Source organism: Lycium ferocissimum, chromosome 5 (genome assembly GCF_029784015.1).
Source record: "Lycium ferocissimum isolate CSIRO_LF1 chromosome 5, AGI_CSIRO_Lferr_CH_V1, whole genome shotgun sequence".
In the NCBI taxonomy this organism is placed as follows: Eukaryota; Viridiplantae; Streptophyta; class Magnoliopsida; order Solanales; family Solanaceae; genus Lycium; species Lycium ferocissimum.
The window spans coordinates 10,478,458-10,496,873 of NC_081346.1; the positions used below are offsets into that span (position 1 = coordinate 10,478,458).

Here is an 18,416-nt window from a genome sequence, read left to right on the forward strand (position 1 = left end):
GGACACTTAAATACCTAAAAAAAATTACTTAATGATTCTTAATTCTATAAATAAATATAATTTTGAAGAATAAGATTAATTTCTTCTTGAAATCCTAAAGCACTGCTTATTTTCAACCAAAATGAAAAGCTTAAAACACCATTTATTTAAAAACGGAGAGAGTATTCTTTAGGATAAATACTAACCCACACCGAGCGTATACATCAAATAAGAGGCGGATCCAGAATTTGATAGTGGCGGGTGCCACATTTTCTTTAATCTACACTTTGCATTGACGAAGCGTATCGGGTGAGCATTTGATTTGGTTTGATTCGATTCGATTAGATCCGTTTTAAATCTATTCCGTTTGATCTAATTATTCAATTTTTAGTCGGTAGAAAATAAAAATTATATCTCTCTATCCCATAAGAACCAAAAGCCTTAGAAACAAAAAAAAAATATATATAACATTTTTAGTAGAGGAATGACATGTTTAATCATACCTCACCTACGAACAATATTCAATAGGAAATCACAATCCCCTTTTATACAAAAAAAGAATTACACAAGTGAAAATATTTTCTATTCCATTGTTGTTATTATTCTTTGTATCAAATTTAAACAAGAATTACCGTACGTAAATGTAAAATTATGTTACCCCAAATCCAAAAGATATGACCAATTTTATAATGCCAAGGAGAATGAAATTTTCATCACAATTTTAAAGGAATGAACTCTAAATTGAATTGAACTTGAATTGAACAATCATCGAAAATCACATAACTCCATAATATATTTAGAAATTTAAAGAAAGTTGCAATTTGTTTATCTCATTTAAGAATTCCTAAAAAGATCAGAATTTTCAAATTTGAAAGAAAAAAATTCATATGTTTGTGGTAAGGCCCTGATTTAAATTTATGGATTTTGAATATTTGAAGTTTTAAATTTGTATTTCCTCACTCTAAAATCATTGACAAATGAAAGAAAAAAAACTGCGCATAGATGAAATAAGGTAAACATGTAGAAATGATTAAAAAAACACAATTAAAAGGAAAAGAGACGGGCAAAGAAAAAAAATCCTCCTTGTTTCAAAAGTGTTCCATCACTGGACGTCACGTGAGAATTCCGTAGATATATCTCCGCCAGTGGTACCTTCTTGCTGTTTTCAACTCAGGTTGCCATACAAAACGTCTATCCTTAATGTAGAAAATTTAAACTTAAATGTATAAAACAGTATCCAAGCTTCCGGGTGCCATGTCATCCCCACCTTTCAAGGTGGATCCGCCCCTGCATCACACTGGTGCAATTTATCATGATTAATTGATTTAATGAAGTAAATATATACATTAATTAACTATGCTCAAACGTCGGTAGTATTCATTGATTTGGTGATTCTTTATTTTTTATCTTTATTCTGGAAATGAAAATGAGACTGTGTTCCTCTCAATGTGTGATTGGATTAGCACTGGGACAAAAAAAATTTGGGAAAAATGTTTCGAAATTTCAATGGAAAGTTAATGCTTAAATACGAAAGTTACTTATGTACTAATACTGAATATTTGTTTGCATAATCATATTACATTAGAGACGATAGATAACTTTCGGTGATACATATTGACGTTTTGTGTCAAAAAAAAAAAAAAAAAAAAAAAAAAAAAAAAAGACACACCTAACTTCAATCCAAAAGGAGTGCATGATTTAAACTTTGATATAATCGGAACACCTTGAACCGTAACGCGCGTAGTTTTAGTCCAAAATTACAGAGTAAAGTTCATCATGATTATTATTTAAACATAATCAAGTCGGAACAACTTCCGTATATAAAAAGAGATATATACAGAGTTAGTAGTAAGAATGACTGCATACCCAATTGGATCACAAGAGACCAATATGCACAAACATTAAAATTCGTGACACTATGATCTTTTGACAAGCAGGTTTTTCCATAACAGCAAGGATAACTCTATTTACACACTATCAAAGAATATTCCACTTTTTATTAGAAATATAGCGTGCTTTGACCGGCTATTTCAGAGTCCACTACTAATTATATTTAACTCCTGCGTTGCCCTACTTTTTTTTTTTTATAAAGTCAAAACAACTAGCAATAGATTAGTCAGCCGAGCCCAGCTGTGTAATATTTTTAAAGTTTTAAAAAATAAACCCAACTGTCATATTTTCAGTTCAATCAATGTTACAACTACGTGACACTGGTGATGCATCTACTACATCTTGGTCACAAGCTCTAATGAACCACCGTAATTATTTGCAAATACATATAGGAGCAAAATTCAGTATCTTAGTAAACGTTTCAACAACGTGAGTAACAGAACCTTGCACAGAGCAAGTTCACCTCATCATCCAAGTAAACAATATTACAAACCGAAAAGCCATAGAGATAATTTACATCTATGAAAATCCAAGACACACTAAATGCACGTACATCCCTGATGCTCGTTCTTAAGCTCAACTTCGTTGCCTGGAAGCCTTTTATTTCTTCAACTATAATATCAAGCGTCAGCTACTTTCTCTGTTGACGCACTTCCTGCGCCGCCACTGAATTTTGCCTTCTTCACCTCATAATCCTTCACAGCAGCCTTAATTGCATCCTCAGCGAGCATGCTACAGTGCAGTTTAACAGGTGGAAGGGAGAGATGTTTTGCTATCTCCCTGCAGTAAAAACTCAAATGTGTCTCAGAATACATCTCATGGTCTAAACGAAGTCAGACTACCAATTAATTTTCTAGAAGGTTGAACAAAACACCAAAACCACAAAAGAAAGGCCGAGGTTGCAAAAGCTGGAGTGGAGATATGCCATGAGGTATCTATCATTAATAATCAAACATACCAGCAACGGGCCGAGCAAAAGCACAAGCTTTCATGAGGATCCCTGTCCCTCATGAAAATTAATCCTTTCCATTTCAAGACGGAACAATTTTCTTCCAAGTATAGTCAAAGATAGTCATGGCATGGGAACTCCAGCCTTCTAAGAAAATATATATATATATATAATTCCAAAAAATGACAACCAAATTGACACAAGAATAACCATATGAAGCCTGCTTAACATTAGATTCAAGTAAAATTTTCAAAAAAGTGGAAGCAGATCAAATTTAAGTTTTGCTGTACTGAACTTGATAACCGCTCTCTTACTTGAGATTCACCACATCCTTTCAAACAAGAGCATCTGAGCATCAATTTTCTCATAAACAACCCTTTTTAGAGATACCTAAACCAATCAATAAATAATGAAAAAGCAAATACATAAAAAAAAAGGTTTCTTCATAATGCTTGAAGGCCAGAAGCATGCAGTATTTTTAGGTACACCAAGGGATGCGAAAGAACGCTGAAAATGATGGAACAGTAAGAGACCAGAAGCAACGTGACCCAGAGAGCAAAGATAATAAATTTGACCAACCATCAGGAGAAGAGAAATAGATCAGGAGAAAGATAATTCAAAAACAGAATATATTTTACGGCTTTACCCCAAAGGAAAGCTTGAGCTCTTAAAATTTTCTCAATGGCTCGGGTCAAAACTCAAAACCAAGGACGAAGAGGGGATTTGGGAATTGTTTTCAACCGCAAATATACATGCATCAGAACAAATGTTCTTACAGAAAACAGCTGTCTTACAAAAAGCTAACAAGTGGTAGTCATCCTCACCTTTTTTTTTTCTAATATAAGTTGGCCAAGCCTCGAATTGGAAGAGATGTTCTTTTGGTGTCCTGTAAATACTTTTGCTTGCACCTCCTTGGTGCCAAATTAATAATAAACTTACCATCTCGATTAAAAAAAAAAAAAAAAAAAATTTGCCAAGCCTCACGTATCCCGTTCCTCATAATTTGACCAAAATCATCCCTCTTGTTTATCCCCAACTTCCACTACATCCTTATAATATTTCAAATAACCCATAACATCCTTTAAGTTTCCCAAAGTTGATAAAAAACGTCCCTCCGTTAATATTGCCGTCTATATTTGACAGATCTTTGGTATTGTCACGTGACTTCTCCTTTTCCCCCTTTTCCCACAAAATTTTCCCTCCTTCCTCCTCCTGACAGAACAAAGAGGCACTTTTGGGAAGATTGAGGTAGGTTTTCTAATGGTTGAACAACTTCTTCTTGGGTGAAGCTTCTACTTTTCATTGTAAATTTTGATGACCTCGCTATTGAATCTGTGATACACACCTAACCTCGATTTCAAACAGTAAGTCTCACTTCATTTTAGTTTTTCTTGGTTTGTTTTCGTTATAGACATCAATTCCTATATTCTTCCTCTAAAATGAATGTAAAGGTGAAGGTAAAGACATAATAGCTTATTACTATAATATACAGTAGGTTGTGGACAAATGAACGTAAAGGTAAAGGCATAAAAAAACACATGCTAAAACAGCAGGGGACCACTTAAAACAATGAACCCGATGTTTCACATTTAAAAATAGCTTCATTTATTATTATATAATATAAATTACTTTATTGGCAGATTCAATGTTCGAGAGTCCAGCAGTATATAGTGATTCTGATTATGAATCCCGCTATGGAGAGTTTGAAGATTCAGATTATGAAGATGACATTTTATTTGACAGAAATGTTGATCCTTCTGTTGAAACCTTTTCTGTCAATGTCAACGGAAATACGAGAACAAATGATGATAGTGGAGAGTTTAGTAGCAAAGAGTTGCAAAAGAAGATGCAAAACGAAGATGGCGACTCAGATTGTGTTGTTTCCAGTGACACAAAAAGCTTGAATAGTGATAGCGATGCGTCTAATGAAGATTTTAACTTTCCAAAGCATAATCCGAAGAGATTTTAACTTTCCAAAGCATAATCCGAAGACTGATGGCTCTAATCCTAAGTTAGCATTAGGACAAGTATTTCGAAACAAAAAGGAGTTTAAGGAAGCTGTAACTACTCATGAGGTTAAAAGAGGAAGGACAGTCAAGTGGATTAAGGATGATTCAGAAAGAGCAAGGGGATGATGTAAGCATTGTCCCTCTTGTAAGTGGGTAATTCTAGCTTCAAAAATGCACAGGGATACAAATTTACAGATAAAGACTTACAACTCCGAGCATACATGTTTTTGTTGGAATGTCAAGAATAAGAATGTTACTTCCAGTTGGATTGCAAAGAAATATGTCAACAGAATCAAATCAAACAGAGATTGGAAGACATCAAAATTCAGAGATGAAGTCAGTAGAGAGCTAGGGGTAGACGTATCTTTATGTCAAGCAAGAAAAGCTAAAAAGAAGGCTATTTCTACGATTGATGGTAACTTAAATGACCAGTATAGCATGTTGTGGAGTTATATTAATGAGATTGTGCGATCCAATTCTGGAACATCAATTTGCATGAAGATAACACCAAATGAGACCCCTAACAATCCATCTACATTCCAACGATTATACATTTGTTTTGCAGAATGTAAAGAGGGCTTTAAGGCAGGTTGTAGGAAGATCGTTGGTGTTGATGATTGCTGGTTGAAAGGTGTTGATGATTGCTGGTTGAAAGATTCTATGTATGGAGCACAGTTGCTTGCTGCTGTAGGTGTGGATGGCAATAACAATATATTTCCTATAGCCTATCTTGGTAGGAGTAAGGTCTGCGTACACTCTACCCTCCCCAGACCCCACGTTGTGGGATTTCACTGGGTTGTTGTTGTTGTGTTGTTGTAGCCTATGCCATTGTGGAAAAGGAGTGCAAGGATACATGGCAATGGTTTTTGAACTATTGGACGATTGATATTGAAATAGAAGAGCAATATCTCTGGACATTCATGTCAGATAAGCAAAAAGGCCTTCTTGAAGCTTTTGAGGAAGGTTACCAAATGTTTCTCACAGGTTTTGTGTGCGGCACTTGCACAATAATTTCAAAAAGGCCGGGTTCCCTGGTCATGTGTTAAAAGATGCATTTTGGAAAGCGGCTAGAGCAACAACTGTTGAAGCGTTTAATATATGTATGTCGGATATATTTGAATTGGATAAAGAAGCGCACGAATGGCTTTCTACTAAGTTGCCTCGTGAATGGTCCAGATCTCACTTCTCACCACTTTCAAAGTGTGACATGTTGTTAAACAATGTGTGTGAGGTCTTCAACAGTTTGATTCTTGATGCTAGAGATAAACCCATTATCAAACTTTTGGAGACCATAAGACATATACTCATGGCTAGGATTGCATTCAATAGGGATAAATCTGAAAAATGGACTTCGGGTGACATTTGTCCAATTATAAAGAAGAAATTGCATACAAACATGAAGGGAGCTTCTGGTTATATTCCTCGAAAGGCCAACTCATGAAATTATGAAATCATAGGGTCTACTGATATTGACACTTGGGCTGTGGACTTGTACAACAAGATATATAGTACTCCCTCTGTTTCAATTTGTTTGAACCTATTTCCTTTTTAGTCCGTGCCAAAATGAATGACCTCTTTTCTAATTTGGAAACAAATTCACTTTATGAATGATTTACAGCCACACAAATTTTCAAGGCTTATTTTGAACCACAAGTTTCAAAAGTCTTCCCTTCTTCTTAAATGTCGTGCCCAGTCAAATGGGTTCATATAAATTGAAACGGAGGGAGTAGTAGAAAATGGCAATTATCAGGGATACCTTGCAAACATGCTATTTGTGTTATATGGATGAAAAAAGATGAGATTATAGACTATGTTTATGACTGCTACTAGGTTGAGACATACAGGAAAGCATATACAGCCATGTTGCCTATGAATGGGCAAGATTTATGGCCTAAATCATCTAATCCTCAACCATTGCCACCTTATTTGAAAAAGAAGAAAGGAAAGAAGTGGATGAGCCTGGAGCCTCGAGTACTAGGATAAAAAGGAAACAAAAATCAGTTGATTGTAGCAAGTGTGGTAGACCTGGTCACAACAAAAGAACTTGCTGTTTATATACTGTTGTTGAACCAGAACCAACAAAGTATGCTTCATTTTTCGACTCTGTCATGGTTGAGAACACATCAAGTTGGACATAAGAATTTGCCTCTTTTCGTGACAAACTTCCAGTGAGATGCATATATCAATAATGTTTGTCTTACTTCATTGTAATGAAATTCATCTAACTTAAGGTCTTCTTATTTCCTTTTCAGGTTAGAAGAGGTTAGTAGCATGAATGCGCATCAAGTTGCATAGCGTTGAAGATGTGACAGTCGTTACCATTTTGTTCACTTTCTAATGACAGGATTTATTTTGGAATGACTCAAGTTCATTTTGTAATGTGATAACTTCTAAGCGAATTAAGTTCATTTTGTATGACTCTATTATGAAGTTTTTAGACTTTATTATTTACATGGTTCAACTTTTGGGCATTTGGTATTTCTGTAATTAGCTTTCTGCATTTTGCACTTAATTTTCAGTTTCTGCACTATATTTTTCAGTTTCTGCACTATATTTTTCAGTTTCTGCACTTATTTTCAGTTCTGCATTGCAATCTGCACTTTTTTCTGCATTCTGTGCATATTTTTAAGTTTCTGCACATATTTTTCAATTCCTGCACTATATTTTGCGCTTACATTTCAGATTCTGCACAAGTTTTCAATTCCTGCACTATATTTTGCTCGATTCTGCACTTAAATTTCAGTTTCTGCACGCATTTTTAATTTTCTGCACTATATTTTTTTTGATTCTCTACTTAAATTTCAGTTTCTGCACACATTTTTTAGTTTCTGCACACCAAAATCTAACTTTTATTAATTTCTGCACATGTTTTTTAGTTTCTGCACACCAAAACTACACATTATTAAGCTTCCGCAGACCAAAATCTGCATATGTTTCAGTTTCTGCATACGAGTCTCCGACCCAAATACAGGAAAAAAGGCGCTGAAATCAATTAAAAAGATTCACATTCTGCAAAAGAAAAAACTGTAGGAAAAGAAATGAGAAGTTTTGATTGATAAGTAATCGGAAATCTAAAACAGGAAAAGGATGTAGAAATAGTAAATTAGAGAAAAAACAACTTGTAATTGATTTCGCGAGAAGGAGATCGGAAAAAACTAAAGGCGAAAAAAGATGCAACATGCTTTTGTTAAGAATGAAGAGCTCAGTGAAGTTTTGAAGGATCTCCCTTCTGGAAAAAAGAAAAGTCACATGAGAATATTTGAATCTGTTAAATATGGATGGAAACTTAACAGAGGGACGTTGGTCAACTTTGGGAAACTTAAGGGATGTTTTGGGTTAAGTGAAATATTATAAGGATGTAGTGAAAGTTAGGGTGAAACAAGAGGTATGATTTTGGTCAAATACTCTATTAAGTTTACTCTAAACTATATTAAGTCGAATAGGTACTAACAGCCGGCGTGCAGATATCATAAACAGACTTCTTCCTTTTTTAGGGGGCCATCCGATAAATAAGAAATGTGTAGCTTTTAGCACCTCCTGTAGTCCTTTTATTTTTCCCGGTTTTTAAGTTACCGAAAAAGAGACTGCATGGAGACAAAGATCCAGGGCTTTATGGTTGAAAGAAGGCGACAACAACACAAGATTTTTCCGTAACACTGCCAATGCTCATAAGAGAAACAACAATATTGATCATCTGGTGGTACAAGGGGATCGCATAGTGGAACCAGAAAGAGTCAAGGAGGAAATCATTTCTTTTTATAAAAAACTCTACACAGAGACAGAGATCTGGAGGCCTACTGGAGACTTGATTAATTACCCCTCAATTACAGAAGCAGAGAGGGATTCCCTTCAAAACAGATTTGAGGAACAGGAAGTATATAGTTGCCTGAAGCAGTGTGCTATAGATAAAGCACCTGGTCCTGATGGGTACACCATGGGGTTTTATATCAAGTATTGGGATGTTTTAAAGCAAGATATAATGGAGGCTTTTCACAATTTCCATGATCAGGAAATGTTTGAGAAAAGCTTCAATGCTACTTATATTGCCTTGATCCCCAAAAAGGCAGGGGCAGAGGAGCTGAAAGATTTCAGACCGATAAGTCTGATAGGAAGTTTCTACAAGCTTTTATCAAAGGTTTTGACTGAAAGGTTAAAAAAGGTGATGGATAAACTAGTGGACTCTCAACAGATGGCCTTCATCAGAGGGAGACAGATAATGGATGCTGTGTTTATTGCTAATGAAGCAGTGGATTCAAGAATTTCACAAAACAAGCCTGGCATTGTGTGCAAACTGGACATTGAGAAAGCATATGATCATGTGAATTGGGAGTTTCTTCTTAGAATTCTAAAACAAATGGGTTTTGGGGAGAAATGGATCAGGTTCTGTTTGTCCACTGTCAAGTTTTCCGTTCTTATCAATGGTGCTCCTGAACGTTTTTTTGATGCTCATAGAGGGATTAGACAAGGAGATCCGTTGTCTCCTTTTCTATTCATTCTTGCCATGGAGGGTCTAAACAACATGATAAAAATAGCCAAATCAAATGGGTGGATCTCAGGTTTTGAGGTAGCCAGAGGAGGCGACAGGAGTTTGGAGGTGTCTCACCTTCAATATGCAGATGACACTTTAATTTTTTGTGATGCAGAAGAGGAGCAGGTTAAGTTTCTGAGACCCATTTTGGTCTGCCTTGAAGGAATCTCGGGACTTCATATCAATTGGAGGAAAAGCCATATTTATCCCATTAACTCTGTCCCTAATTTGGAGTTGTTGGTCTCAATTTTGGGAGGTGAAGTGGGTCAGTTACCTACTGTCTATCTTGGGATGCCACTAGGTGCAAAGTCAAAATCCAAAGAGATATGGGATGCAGTTTTGGAGAAATGTGAAAAGAAGTTGTCCAGATGGAAATCTCAGTATTTGTCTCTGGGAGGCAGGCTTACTTTGATTAATGCAGTGCTTGATTCTGTACCAACTTACATGTTATCTCTATTCCCTATCCCTTCTGGAGTGGTTCAACGACTGGATAAGATTAGAAGATCCTTTTTCTAGCAAGGGAACAGTGACAAAAGAAATTTCCACTTAGTAAAGTGGAAAGAACTGATTATTAGCAAAAAACAGGGTGGTCTTGGTATTAAAAATCTGAAGAATCATAGTAAGGCATTAAAATTGAAGTGGCTATGGAGGTATTCTAAGGAGCCTCAATCTCTTTGGGTAAATGTTATCAAGATAAAGTATGGGGAACTGGATTGCTGGGTCACCAAGGAGGCAAATAGTCCATATGGTGTGACCTTATGGAGGTCCATCTGAGCCTGGTGGCCTTTCTTAAAGAGACACTCTGTCATTAAAGTTCAGAATGGTAACAAAACACTCTTTTGGAAAGACAAGTGGTTGGGCAGTAGGAGCTTGCAGGACTCCTTTCCTGATCTGTTTATTTTGGCTCAACATCAGAATAAGACAGTGGCTGAGATGTGGTCACCTCAAGGTTGGGAGCGGATTGTCAGGAGAATGATTTTCACCTTTGGTTGACTGAACTTTTTAGCCTTCTGGAAACTTTTCAAGGGGTGAAAGATGGAGAAGACTGTTTGTGGTGGACTGGACATACCAAAGGGCAGTATATGGTGAAATCTGGGTACAAGATTATGAACACAATAGCGCCACAGACCTTTATTTGGCCTTGGAAACACATCTGGAAAGTAAAGATACCACACAAGGTTGCTTGCTTTACTTGGTTGCTAGCTAAGGAGGCTGTGCTGACACATGAGAACCTGATGAAGAGAGGCATCACCATAGACTCAAACTGCTACTTATGTGGGACTGAAGCTGAAACAGTAGGACACTTATTTCTACATTGCAAGGTCACAAGCCAGTTATGGAAGATTTTTCTCAATCTTAGGGGCATCTCTTGGACAATGCCTAGCAAGATTGTTGAGACTCTTTTTAGCTGGAAGGAGGCTGGGATTGGGGCAAAAAGTAGAAGAAATTGGAGGATCATCCCAGCATGTATATGGTGGACAATCTGGACAGAAAGGAATGCCAGATGTTTTGAGAATAGAAGTAGTACAATTCAGATGATCAAGCTCACCTGTGTTAGGCTACTTTGTTTTTGGTGTACAAATGCATTCCCTGAAGATACAGAGACAATCCTAGATGTTCTTGATTCATTTTAGGATTGCAGCTATGCTTCAGTGACTCTTGTTTAATTTTTTTTTTTTCTCCTTTTTCTCTTGTAAAGGGGTTTTCAGTACTTCCCCAGTACTGGTCTATAATACAAAATGTTACCTGTTTCAAAAAAAAAAAAAGGCCCGCTCCTCAATCATTTTCGCTTAAATACCAGACTTAATACACAAACAAGTCGAACTCATGACGAGTGACTAATATACACTCCGTGCTGTCTGCCTTTCCTCTTGAGCTGAAAGCCTTGCTGCATTCTGTTTTTTTTTTTTTTCTTGGGTAAGCTCCGATAAGCTTTCTTTCGATGTTCATGTTCATAATAAGAAAAAATTCTCAAGCTCGCTTCGATCATTCCTATTCTAAGGGCCCCCCTTCTAATTGACCTGTTACAAATGGGATTGAGAATCCACTGCAGTAATCTCATTCTAAACAAACTTACACACTCAATATTGCTGAACTGACACATCCAAGATAAAAGAAAACCTCTAATCTCCAAGCAGTTCAACCTTGATCTTTTAGAGGGTTTAGGAGAATGACGGAAACAGTGCAGCCAAAGAGCTGAAGTAACATCCTTGAGATCCAAGGTTCTAATCTTATCAAAGATAAGACACAGTAATCTCCCGGGCAAATCTATCTTTTTCATCCTAAAACAGCCAGAAGGGCTTAAGCATACTATCTGATTGTCTTTATCAATAGACGTGATAGCATGTCCTTATTATAGTGGATGACAGAATGTTATGGGGCATATTTACCTTTCGTCAATTTTTATTTGAAGCTTTGAACTCTTCCCATCAACTTGTTTGAGGTAGGACACTCGATAAAGTTTCTTCCAACATTTCCAGGACATGTATAATTTAAAAGCACATGAAAACAGACAGTTGATTGTTTGGTTATCTATTAGCTTAGAAGGTAAAATAAGAGGGTCCATGAGAGAGATTTGCCACTATATATTCTATTTCAGACATCAAAACTTTTCCTTGAAGAATTTACTTTCTCATCAAATCCTACCTTAATTAGGTCCAAGACTTTCAAGATAGGTTCATAAGTGCATAAAAGCTCATGCTCTATGCAGTAGTTAAGGTATTTACCCTGGTAGCTAACATGACGAAAATTTTAAGGTATATCAAAAGAGAGAAACATACAAGGAAAAAGAAACAGTTGTTGCAGAAAAAAGCAAACAGAAACCTCAAAAATATAGATGCCTGTGGAAATTATAAGCTACTACTAAACGCTTATGAAGCACACGACACCGAACAACCATAAATGCAGTAAGGAGCTGCAAAAAGGTGTCTCCCCTTTGCACTTAAATACAGAAAATTAGGCACCGACTCAACAAAATTTACTATAATTCCTAGCGTCGTATGTTTGTAAATACCGATGATGTCAAAAGAAGTCTCCCGGGCATACAGTTTTAAGTCATCATCTACATGAGTATCAAAATAGAACAGGAACGGAGAAAAAAATATACTAGCAAAAAACCAGGAAAAGGAATACCCTAAAATTGCTTTAGAAAATAGGACAAAAAATATACCAGGAACCAATTCTAGAAAATACTTCCAGCTCTACAATCACAAAGATTACAAGCTTAAAGGATCTGCTGAATTGGCAGAATTTTTTCGTTTGTTTAAATCTCAGGGAACAGAATTACTCAGGTACTGGTAATACTAGTGACAGATCACATATATCCAGTGGATTGGTCAGTGTGCATGCCAATACCACCCAAAAAAGGAGGAATTATACTACCCGATAACATTGGTCAAAATGCTAATTTGCAGAACAGCTAGTATTTTGGAAACTGAAATCCGACTCAACTTAGGAGCCATTGAGTATACTCATTATCAGTTCAAAACAAGATTGGTAATGTTCCAGCCTCCAGGTAAGAACAACACAGCTGGACCATTAAATTGTGTACCAAAATTTGACGAAGCCGAAACCATAAAAACCGTTTCTTGAAATGGCCTCAAAATTCAAAAGACGTATGACTACGAGAATCAACTGTTCAATTATTTATAAGCAGGAAGGCAGGAAAAACTAAAAGGGACAATTATGTACTCCAACATACACCCAAAAAGGAAGTTCAAAGGACTTACGTGTTCTTTATGGACAGTACTTCCTCCATTTGTCTTCCTTTAACCCATTCAGTTGCTGAAAATTACAAAAAAAAAAAAAAAAAAGCTCAGAATCACCAAAACCCATCTTAAATAACATCAAATGCTCAATAAAACCAGCTTATAGTATGTTAAAAAGGGTAAAGAGATTCGTCTTTTTTCATTGTTATCTCACCAAATTCCTTGAAATACAAAGATAAGGCCAAATAATTGAACAAAACGTACCAACAGATGAAGAAGCAATAGCAGAACCACAACCAAAGGTCTTAAAACAAGCATCTGTAATTTTCCCAGTCTTATCATCAACCTTGATTTGAAGTTTCATCACATCACCACAAGCCGGAGCCCCGACAAGACCCGTACCAACTGTCGGGTCATTCTTATCAAAGGACCCAACATTTCGTGGGTTATTGTAATGATCCACTACTCTTTCATGATATAGCCTCGGTAACACACCTCGGGTCACCAATGATTGTTGACCTAGCCCTAAAATTCGATTTCCAATGTGCTTCAACATATTTGTGATTTTGACCTAATTGATTGAATTTGGGAATTAAGGGCGTATGTAAGATGCGCGTGTGGTGTATTTATAATGAGGTTCCCGTTTGTGTGGAAGAAGAAGAGAGGTGGCTGAGATATACTAGATGAAAAATAATGTCAACCTTACATAAATACCTATCTTGTATTGGCTTCTAACTAGATATAATTATAAAATACAAAATTACCAAGCATAGCTATTTTTCTTTAAAAATGCATATATTTCTAATTTTTTTTTAAATATAGAGAAATACAGTGAACAAAGAAACATGCTCCAAGAAATCAGAAGCTATTTATGGAACAGATTTTTTGAAATACAGTAAAATACAAGAAAATACAAAATTGGGTTGAGTATAAATGGGCTATAATTTTGGAACAGATTCTTCTTTTTCTTTTTAAATGGTAAGTTAAATTAAATCAACCATATTTCACACATTCCATAACCGCTCATGAATCTCTCTCAACTTTTATCACAATTAAAACTTTTTGAATTCAAAAACCATTAAAGATCTGAAAACTTCCAAATATAGAAAAATATACGCTGGAATACAATGAAATATGGTTGATTATTTAAGAAATATAAAGTTGTAGTATGCGTATATACAATGGAATACAATGAAATATATAAACTATTTCATAAATTAGAAATACAAAAATGCAAATATATTGAAATACAAATAAATACAAAAATCGTGAAAACAAAGTGGAGTAAAAATAGGCTCTACACCAAAAAAAAAAAAAAAGATAAATATATTTAAATACAGTGAAATAATACACTGAAATATATTGAAAAATTATATATACTGTTGGTTGATACACAGAAATACACTGAAATATATTGAAATATTTTATCAAACACTTGATGGGCATGAAGCTCCACAACTCTCATCAATGGTGTTTCTACAACAACAACCTATTCTCTTGCTCATAGATGATGCTACAATATCATATTGCTATAATCAATGTTATTCTTCATAACTCATAAGATAAACAACACCACATGATTAGCAAACATAAGAAGGATTTTCCTCTTATTTCGGGCTATCCATGGAGATTTAGCAAACGAATTGTTATGGCTGAGCTTCGGCCATTGGCTGGAGATCCTCCACTGCTTTTTTTATTGCCACTGGTGTATTTTTGCTTGGAATATCAATATCCGTCATTAAAATGGAGAGTTAGAGCTTGTTGAAGATACCCTGACAATGGCTGAAAATATATAAAAAATAAAAAAAATGAAAAGTGAATGAAAAGTGAAGGTAAAGACGATGAAATTTATGAACAATTGAAGAGAAATACAACAAATAATATAACGAAAATTAGTTACCTGCAGAGATTGGGTAACTGATAAGGAAGAAGAAGAAATCGTGATAATTATGGTGAAGAATAATGGGAGTAAAATGCGATTGTAAATTGAAGATGTGAGAGAAAAATATTTGGAAAAAAAAATTGTGGGTAAGTGGAAGAGAGGTACTTATTTTTAGGGAAATACACTGCAGTTACAAAAACAAGTTATAAATGGTAATTTAATAAATAATTAAGCTACCAAAAATAATTTTAAAAAAAGATAGCTATTACTAACAAAAAAGTCTTAGAGGTAGTTATGAACTGTAAATTTTCCAAAAATAATTGGGCGCGAGCTGTGGACTTAAATATTGGGCCTCTGTATAGGCCTTTTCAAGTTGGGCCTTATTTCCAAGATTGAACTCTTTCTTTTCATTTTTGGGCCACAAACGTATATATACATAGTAACTAAGAGACTATATTTACGGAACATGACGAGACTTTTCAGTTTACAAAATATATCAATAGTTTTCTTACAAAATCTATACTAATCAGGTAAATTAAAAAGCAATGAATAACATACAGTAAATAAATTAGGCGTCAAACATGGAAATAACATAAGGAAACTGATCTTCCCTTATTTTATCTACGTTTCTCTCCCCATTCGAAACTAAAAGATATTGTTCATTGATTTTCTCCACTGTTCTCTTCCCATTCAAATTAACAGATATTGTTCCCTGATTTTCTCCACCTTTTGCTCAAAAAATTCATTCTAATTGGTAATTATCGGTTGTATAAAATTTGTATAAAAATTATATTAAATTTGTATTCTTCAAATATCTACAACAATATACATCTTTAAAACAAATTTCATAGAACTAATTATATAATATATAACTTTAAAATACAATTTTCATACAACTCAACATACAATTATAATACAACTTTAATGTAATTTTGCTACATCTTCAAACATGGAGAAGATATATATATTAATAATAATAATAATAATAATGAATTTTGTAATTGATACAAACCAGATTCCATACGCATTTCATACACATTTTAAGACTAATTTCTATCGAATTTATTTGCATTTCATACACATTGTGACCACATATATCTCAGAAATGATATATATATATAATATTAATACAAATTTCATACATATATTAGTTTTTAACATTTTTAAGAACTACAGTATATATAATTTATACAGATTTCATACGCACGGTGATCATATATATCTCAAAACGATACAGACTGACTTTTATATATATTTAATACGCGGGTCAGTAATCAAAAGCTTTCTATTATTAATGTATACATAATCTGTCAACATTTGTAGAGAAAGAGAGAGGGAGAGAGAAATCGTTTTGAAAAGAAGAAGAATCTGATTGGTAAGTATCCTAAAATTAAGCCCAAATTTAAAAATCAAATTCTATTCCTAAATAAAAGCCCAAAATCGTGGATACTCCATTAAGCCCGAATCTAGTATATTTTGTAAATAAGGAAAAGTATTCTTATGTTTTGTAATATAGAATCTTAAGCAGTATTGTTAGGTCATTTTCCCTTCATTTTTTTGCGCGGATTCCTTTAAAGGCACTGGTCTTTAATTTTTGCCCTTTGCCTAAAAAAAATTGAATTTCGGGTTCTAACCCCCGCTCAGTCAATAATTAAAAAAAAATTGCAAGGCAGAGTTTCAAACTCTACCTTAAGGGCTCGTTTGGAATGATGAATAAGCAAAAATAGTCTTGGGATAAAAATTTAGTACCGCTTTATTTCATGTTTGGTTGGGATAAAATTGCGGGATAACTAATCCCGGGATAAGTTATCTCGGGATTATAGTGTTTTATCCATACGCAGGGTGGGATAACAATCCCAAGATAACTAATCTCGAGATAACTTGTTCCCCAACCAAACGAGCCCTAAGATAGAGTTTTGCCTTCACCAGAAGGCAATGCTCTGCCTTCTGGCATAAGGCGGAGTTTTGCCTTCAGGCAATTTTAAAAAAAAAAAAAAAAAAAAAATTAGTCGGAATTTTACAAACCTCTGCCTTAATGCCTAACTTTGCTACAAACTTCTGCCTTGCTAAATTTTTTTTAAAAAATATTTAACTGAGCGGGGGTTCGAACTCAGAACCCATGAATTTTCGGCGAAGGGGAAAAATTAAAGGTTTCAAATTTTGAGGGGAAAATTTTAAAGACCAGTGCCTTTGAAGGGCATTCCGCACAAAAAAATGTTCAAACTTTACCTTAAGTTAGAGTTTGCCTTGTGCCCTTAAGGTAGAGTTTTGCAGGCAAATTTTACTTTGTGAATTTTTTTTTTAAATTTTTGAATAAACGGGGGTTCGAACCCGGAACCCATGAGTTTTTAGACAAAGGGCAAAAATTAAAGACCAGTAATTTGAGGGGCAAAAAATTAAAGACCACCCCCGAGTAAGACCAACGGTGCAAAATTGCCTTGTTTTTTTTGGGGGGGGGGAAAAAGACACAAATGGCCATCTAGGTGAAACTATTGACACCCGATGACCCAAGAATCTTAAAAGTCTCTTTTTAAACTTTTCAAAATAATTTCATATTCTAGCCATTTTTCAACTAATTCCAGCATATGTATATAAATTGTATCATTATTGTATATGTATCACTGTTATATATGTATAGAGAATGTATCATACGTATAGAATATGTATCATTACTGTATATGTATAGAAAAAGTGTATCATACGTATAGACACTATATCATTATCGTATAAAATATGCATCCCTAAAGTAAATGTATAGAAAATATATCATTGTTGCCACAAAAAGGCTGATTTTTTTTTTTTTTTGGTGGTGAATGGGCTGCTGGGCTAGCGCTTGATAATACTTTGGGTCGAATGGCTAACTCGGGGTATTAAGCCCAAACATGGGCCGAACAAATTTCTGATGGCCACTGTGTGTCCTTTTTTTTTTTTTTTTTTATAGAAAAATATAAGTAGACGAAAATATAATAATATTTAAATATTCTTAGCAGGTAAATCCAATCAACATTCCATCACTGCTTATGAGTTTTATAGAAAAATAAATTGCTTTGTATAAGGACATTTCTCCCTATTTTTTAGTGGGACTGTATATCCTCCATAACTATTTTTTTATTACAACATTTTTCATTTTACACAATTTCTCCATATATTCCAAACATTTCCTCCCTAGACGGTATTTTCATTATGTAATCTTTGGCCCTTCTATTTTGATTTCATGGGTCAATAGCATTAGCATTATGACAAAATAAAATACCACGTATATTACTACTTTAATATACAGAGTATTTCGCAAGAAAATATTACACCTCAGTACTATTAAAATATATTTGAATTATACTATGTCTATTAACTCATTAGAATACATATTATACCTCTGAAAATGAATTATACCAGGTATAATGTGTATTTAAGCATGTTTTTAAAGAGTATAAATAAAAAAATACATGTTATAGGCATTGTATAATTATGGTGT

General features: G+C 34.6%; 1 protein-coding gene and 1 long non-coding RNA gene across 2 annotated transcripts; both read right to left on the reverse strand.

The window, feature by feature from the left end:
- Positions 1-2,258: 2,258 nt before the first annotated feature.
- LOC132055930 (iron-sulfur cluster assembly protein 1-like) lies at positions 2,259-13,716 on the reverse strand. The gene is made up of 3 exons (XM_059447957.1): positions 13,327-13,716; positions 13,084-13,138; positions 2,259-2,649 (listed from the first exon to the last, which is right to left on the reverse strand). The coding sequence occupies exons 1-3, from the start codon at positions 13,616-13,618 to the stop codon at positions 2,490-2,492; spliced, it is 507 nt and encodes a 168-aa protein (XP_059303940.1). The 5' UTR covers positions 13,619-13,716; the 3' UTR covers positions 2,259-2,489.
- LOC132058186 (uncharacterized) lies at positions 7,369-7,985 on the reverse strand. Its single transcript, XR_009415202.1, has 3 exons — positions 7,721-7,985; positions 7,538-7,669; positions 7,369-7,485 (listed from the first exon to the last, which is right to left on the reverse strand). It is a non-coding gene; the product is annotated as an uncharacterized LOC132058186 (long non-coding RNA).
- Positions 13,717-18,416: the final 4,700 nt, after the last annotated feature.

Excerpts from the sequence above, each read along its gene's own strand:
- LOC132055930 (XM_059447957.1), bottom strand. The coding sequence starts at position 13,618 with ATGTTGAAGCACATTGGAAATCGAATTTTAGGGCTAGGTCAACAATCA. Across the intron at positions 13,139-13,326 it reads TATTGCTTCTTCATCTGTTG|CAACTGAATGGGTTAAAGGA; the intron begins GTACGTTTTGTT and ends TGTAATTTTCAG. Across the intron at positions 2,650-13,083 it reads GTACTGTCCATAAAGAACAC|GGAGATAGCAAAACATCTCT; the intron begins GTAAGTCCTTTG and ends TTTTTACTGCAG.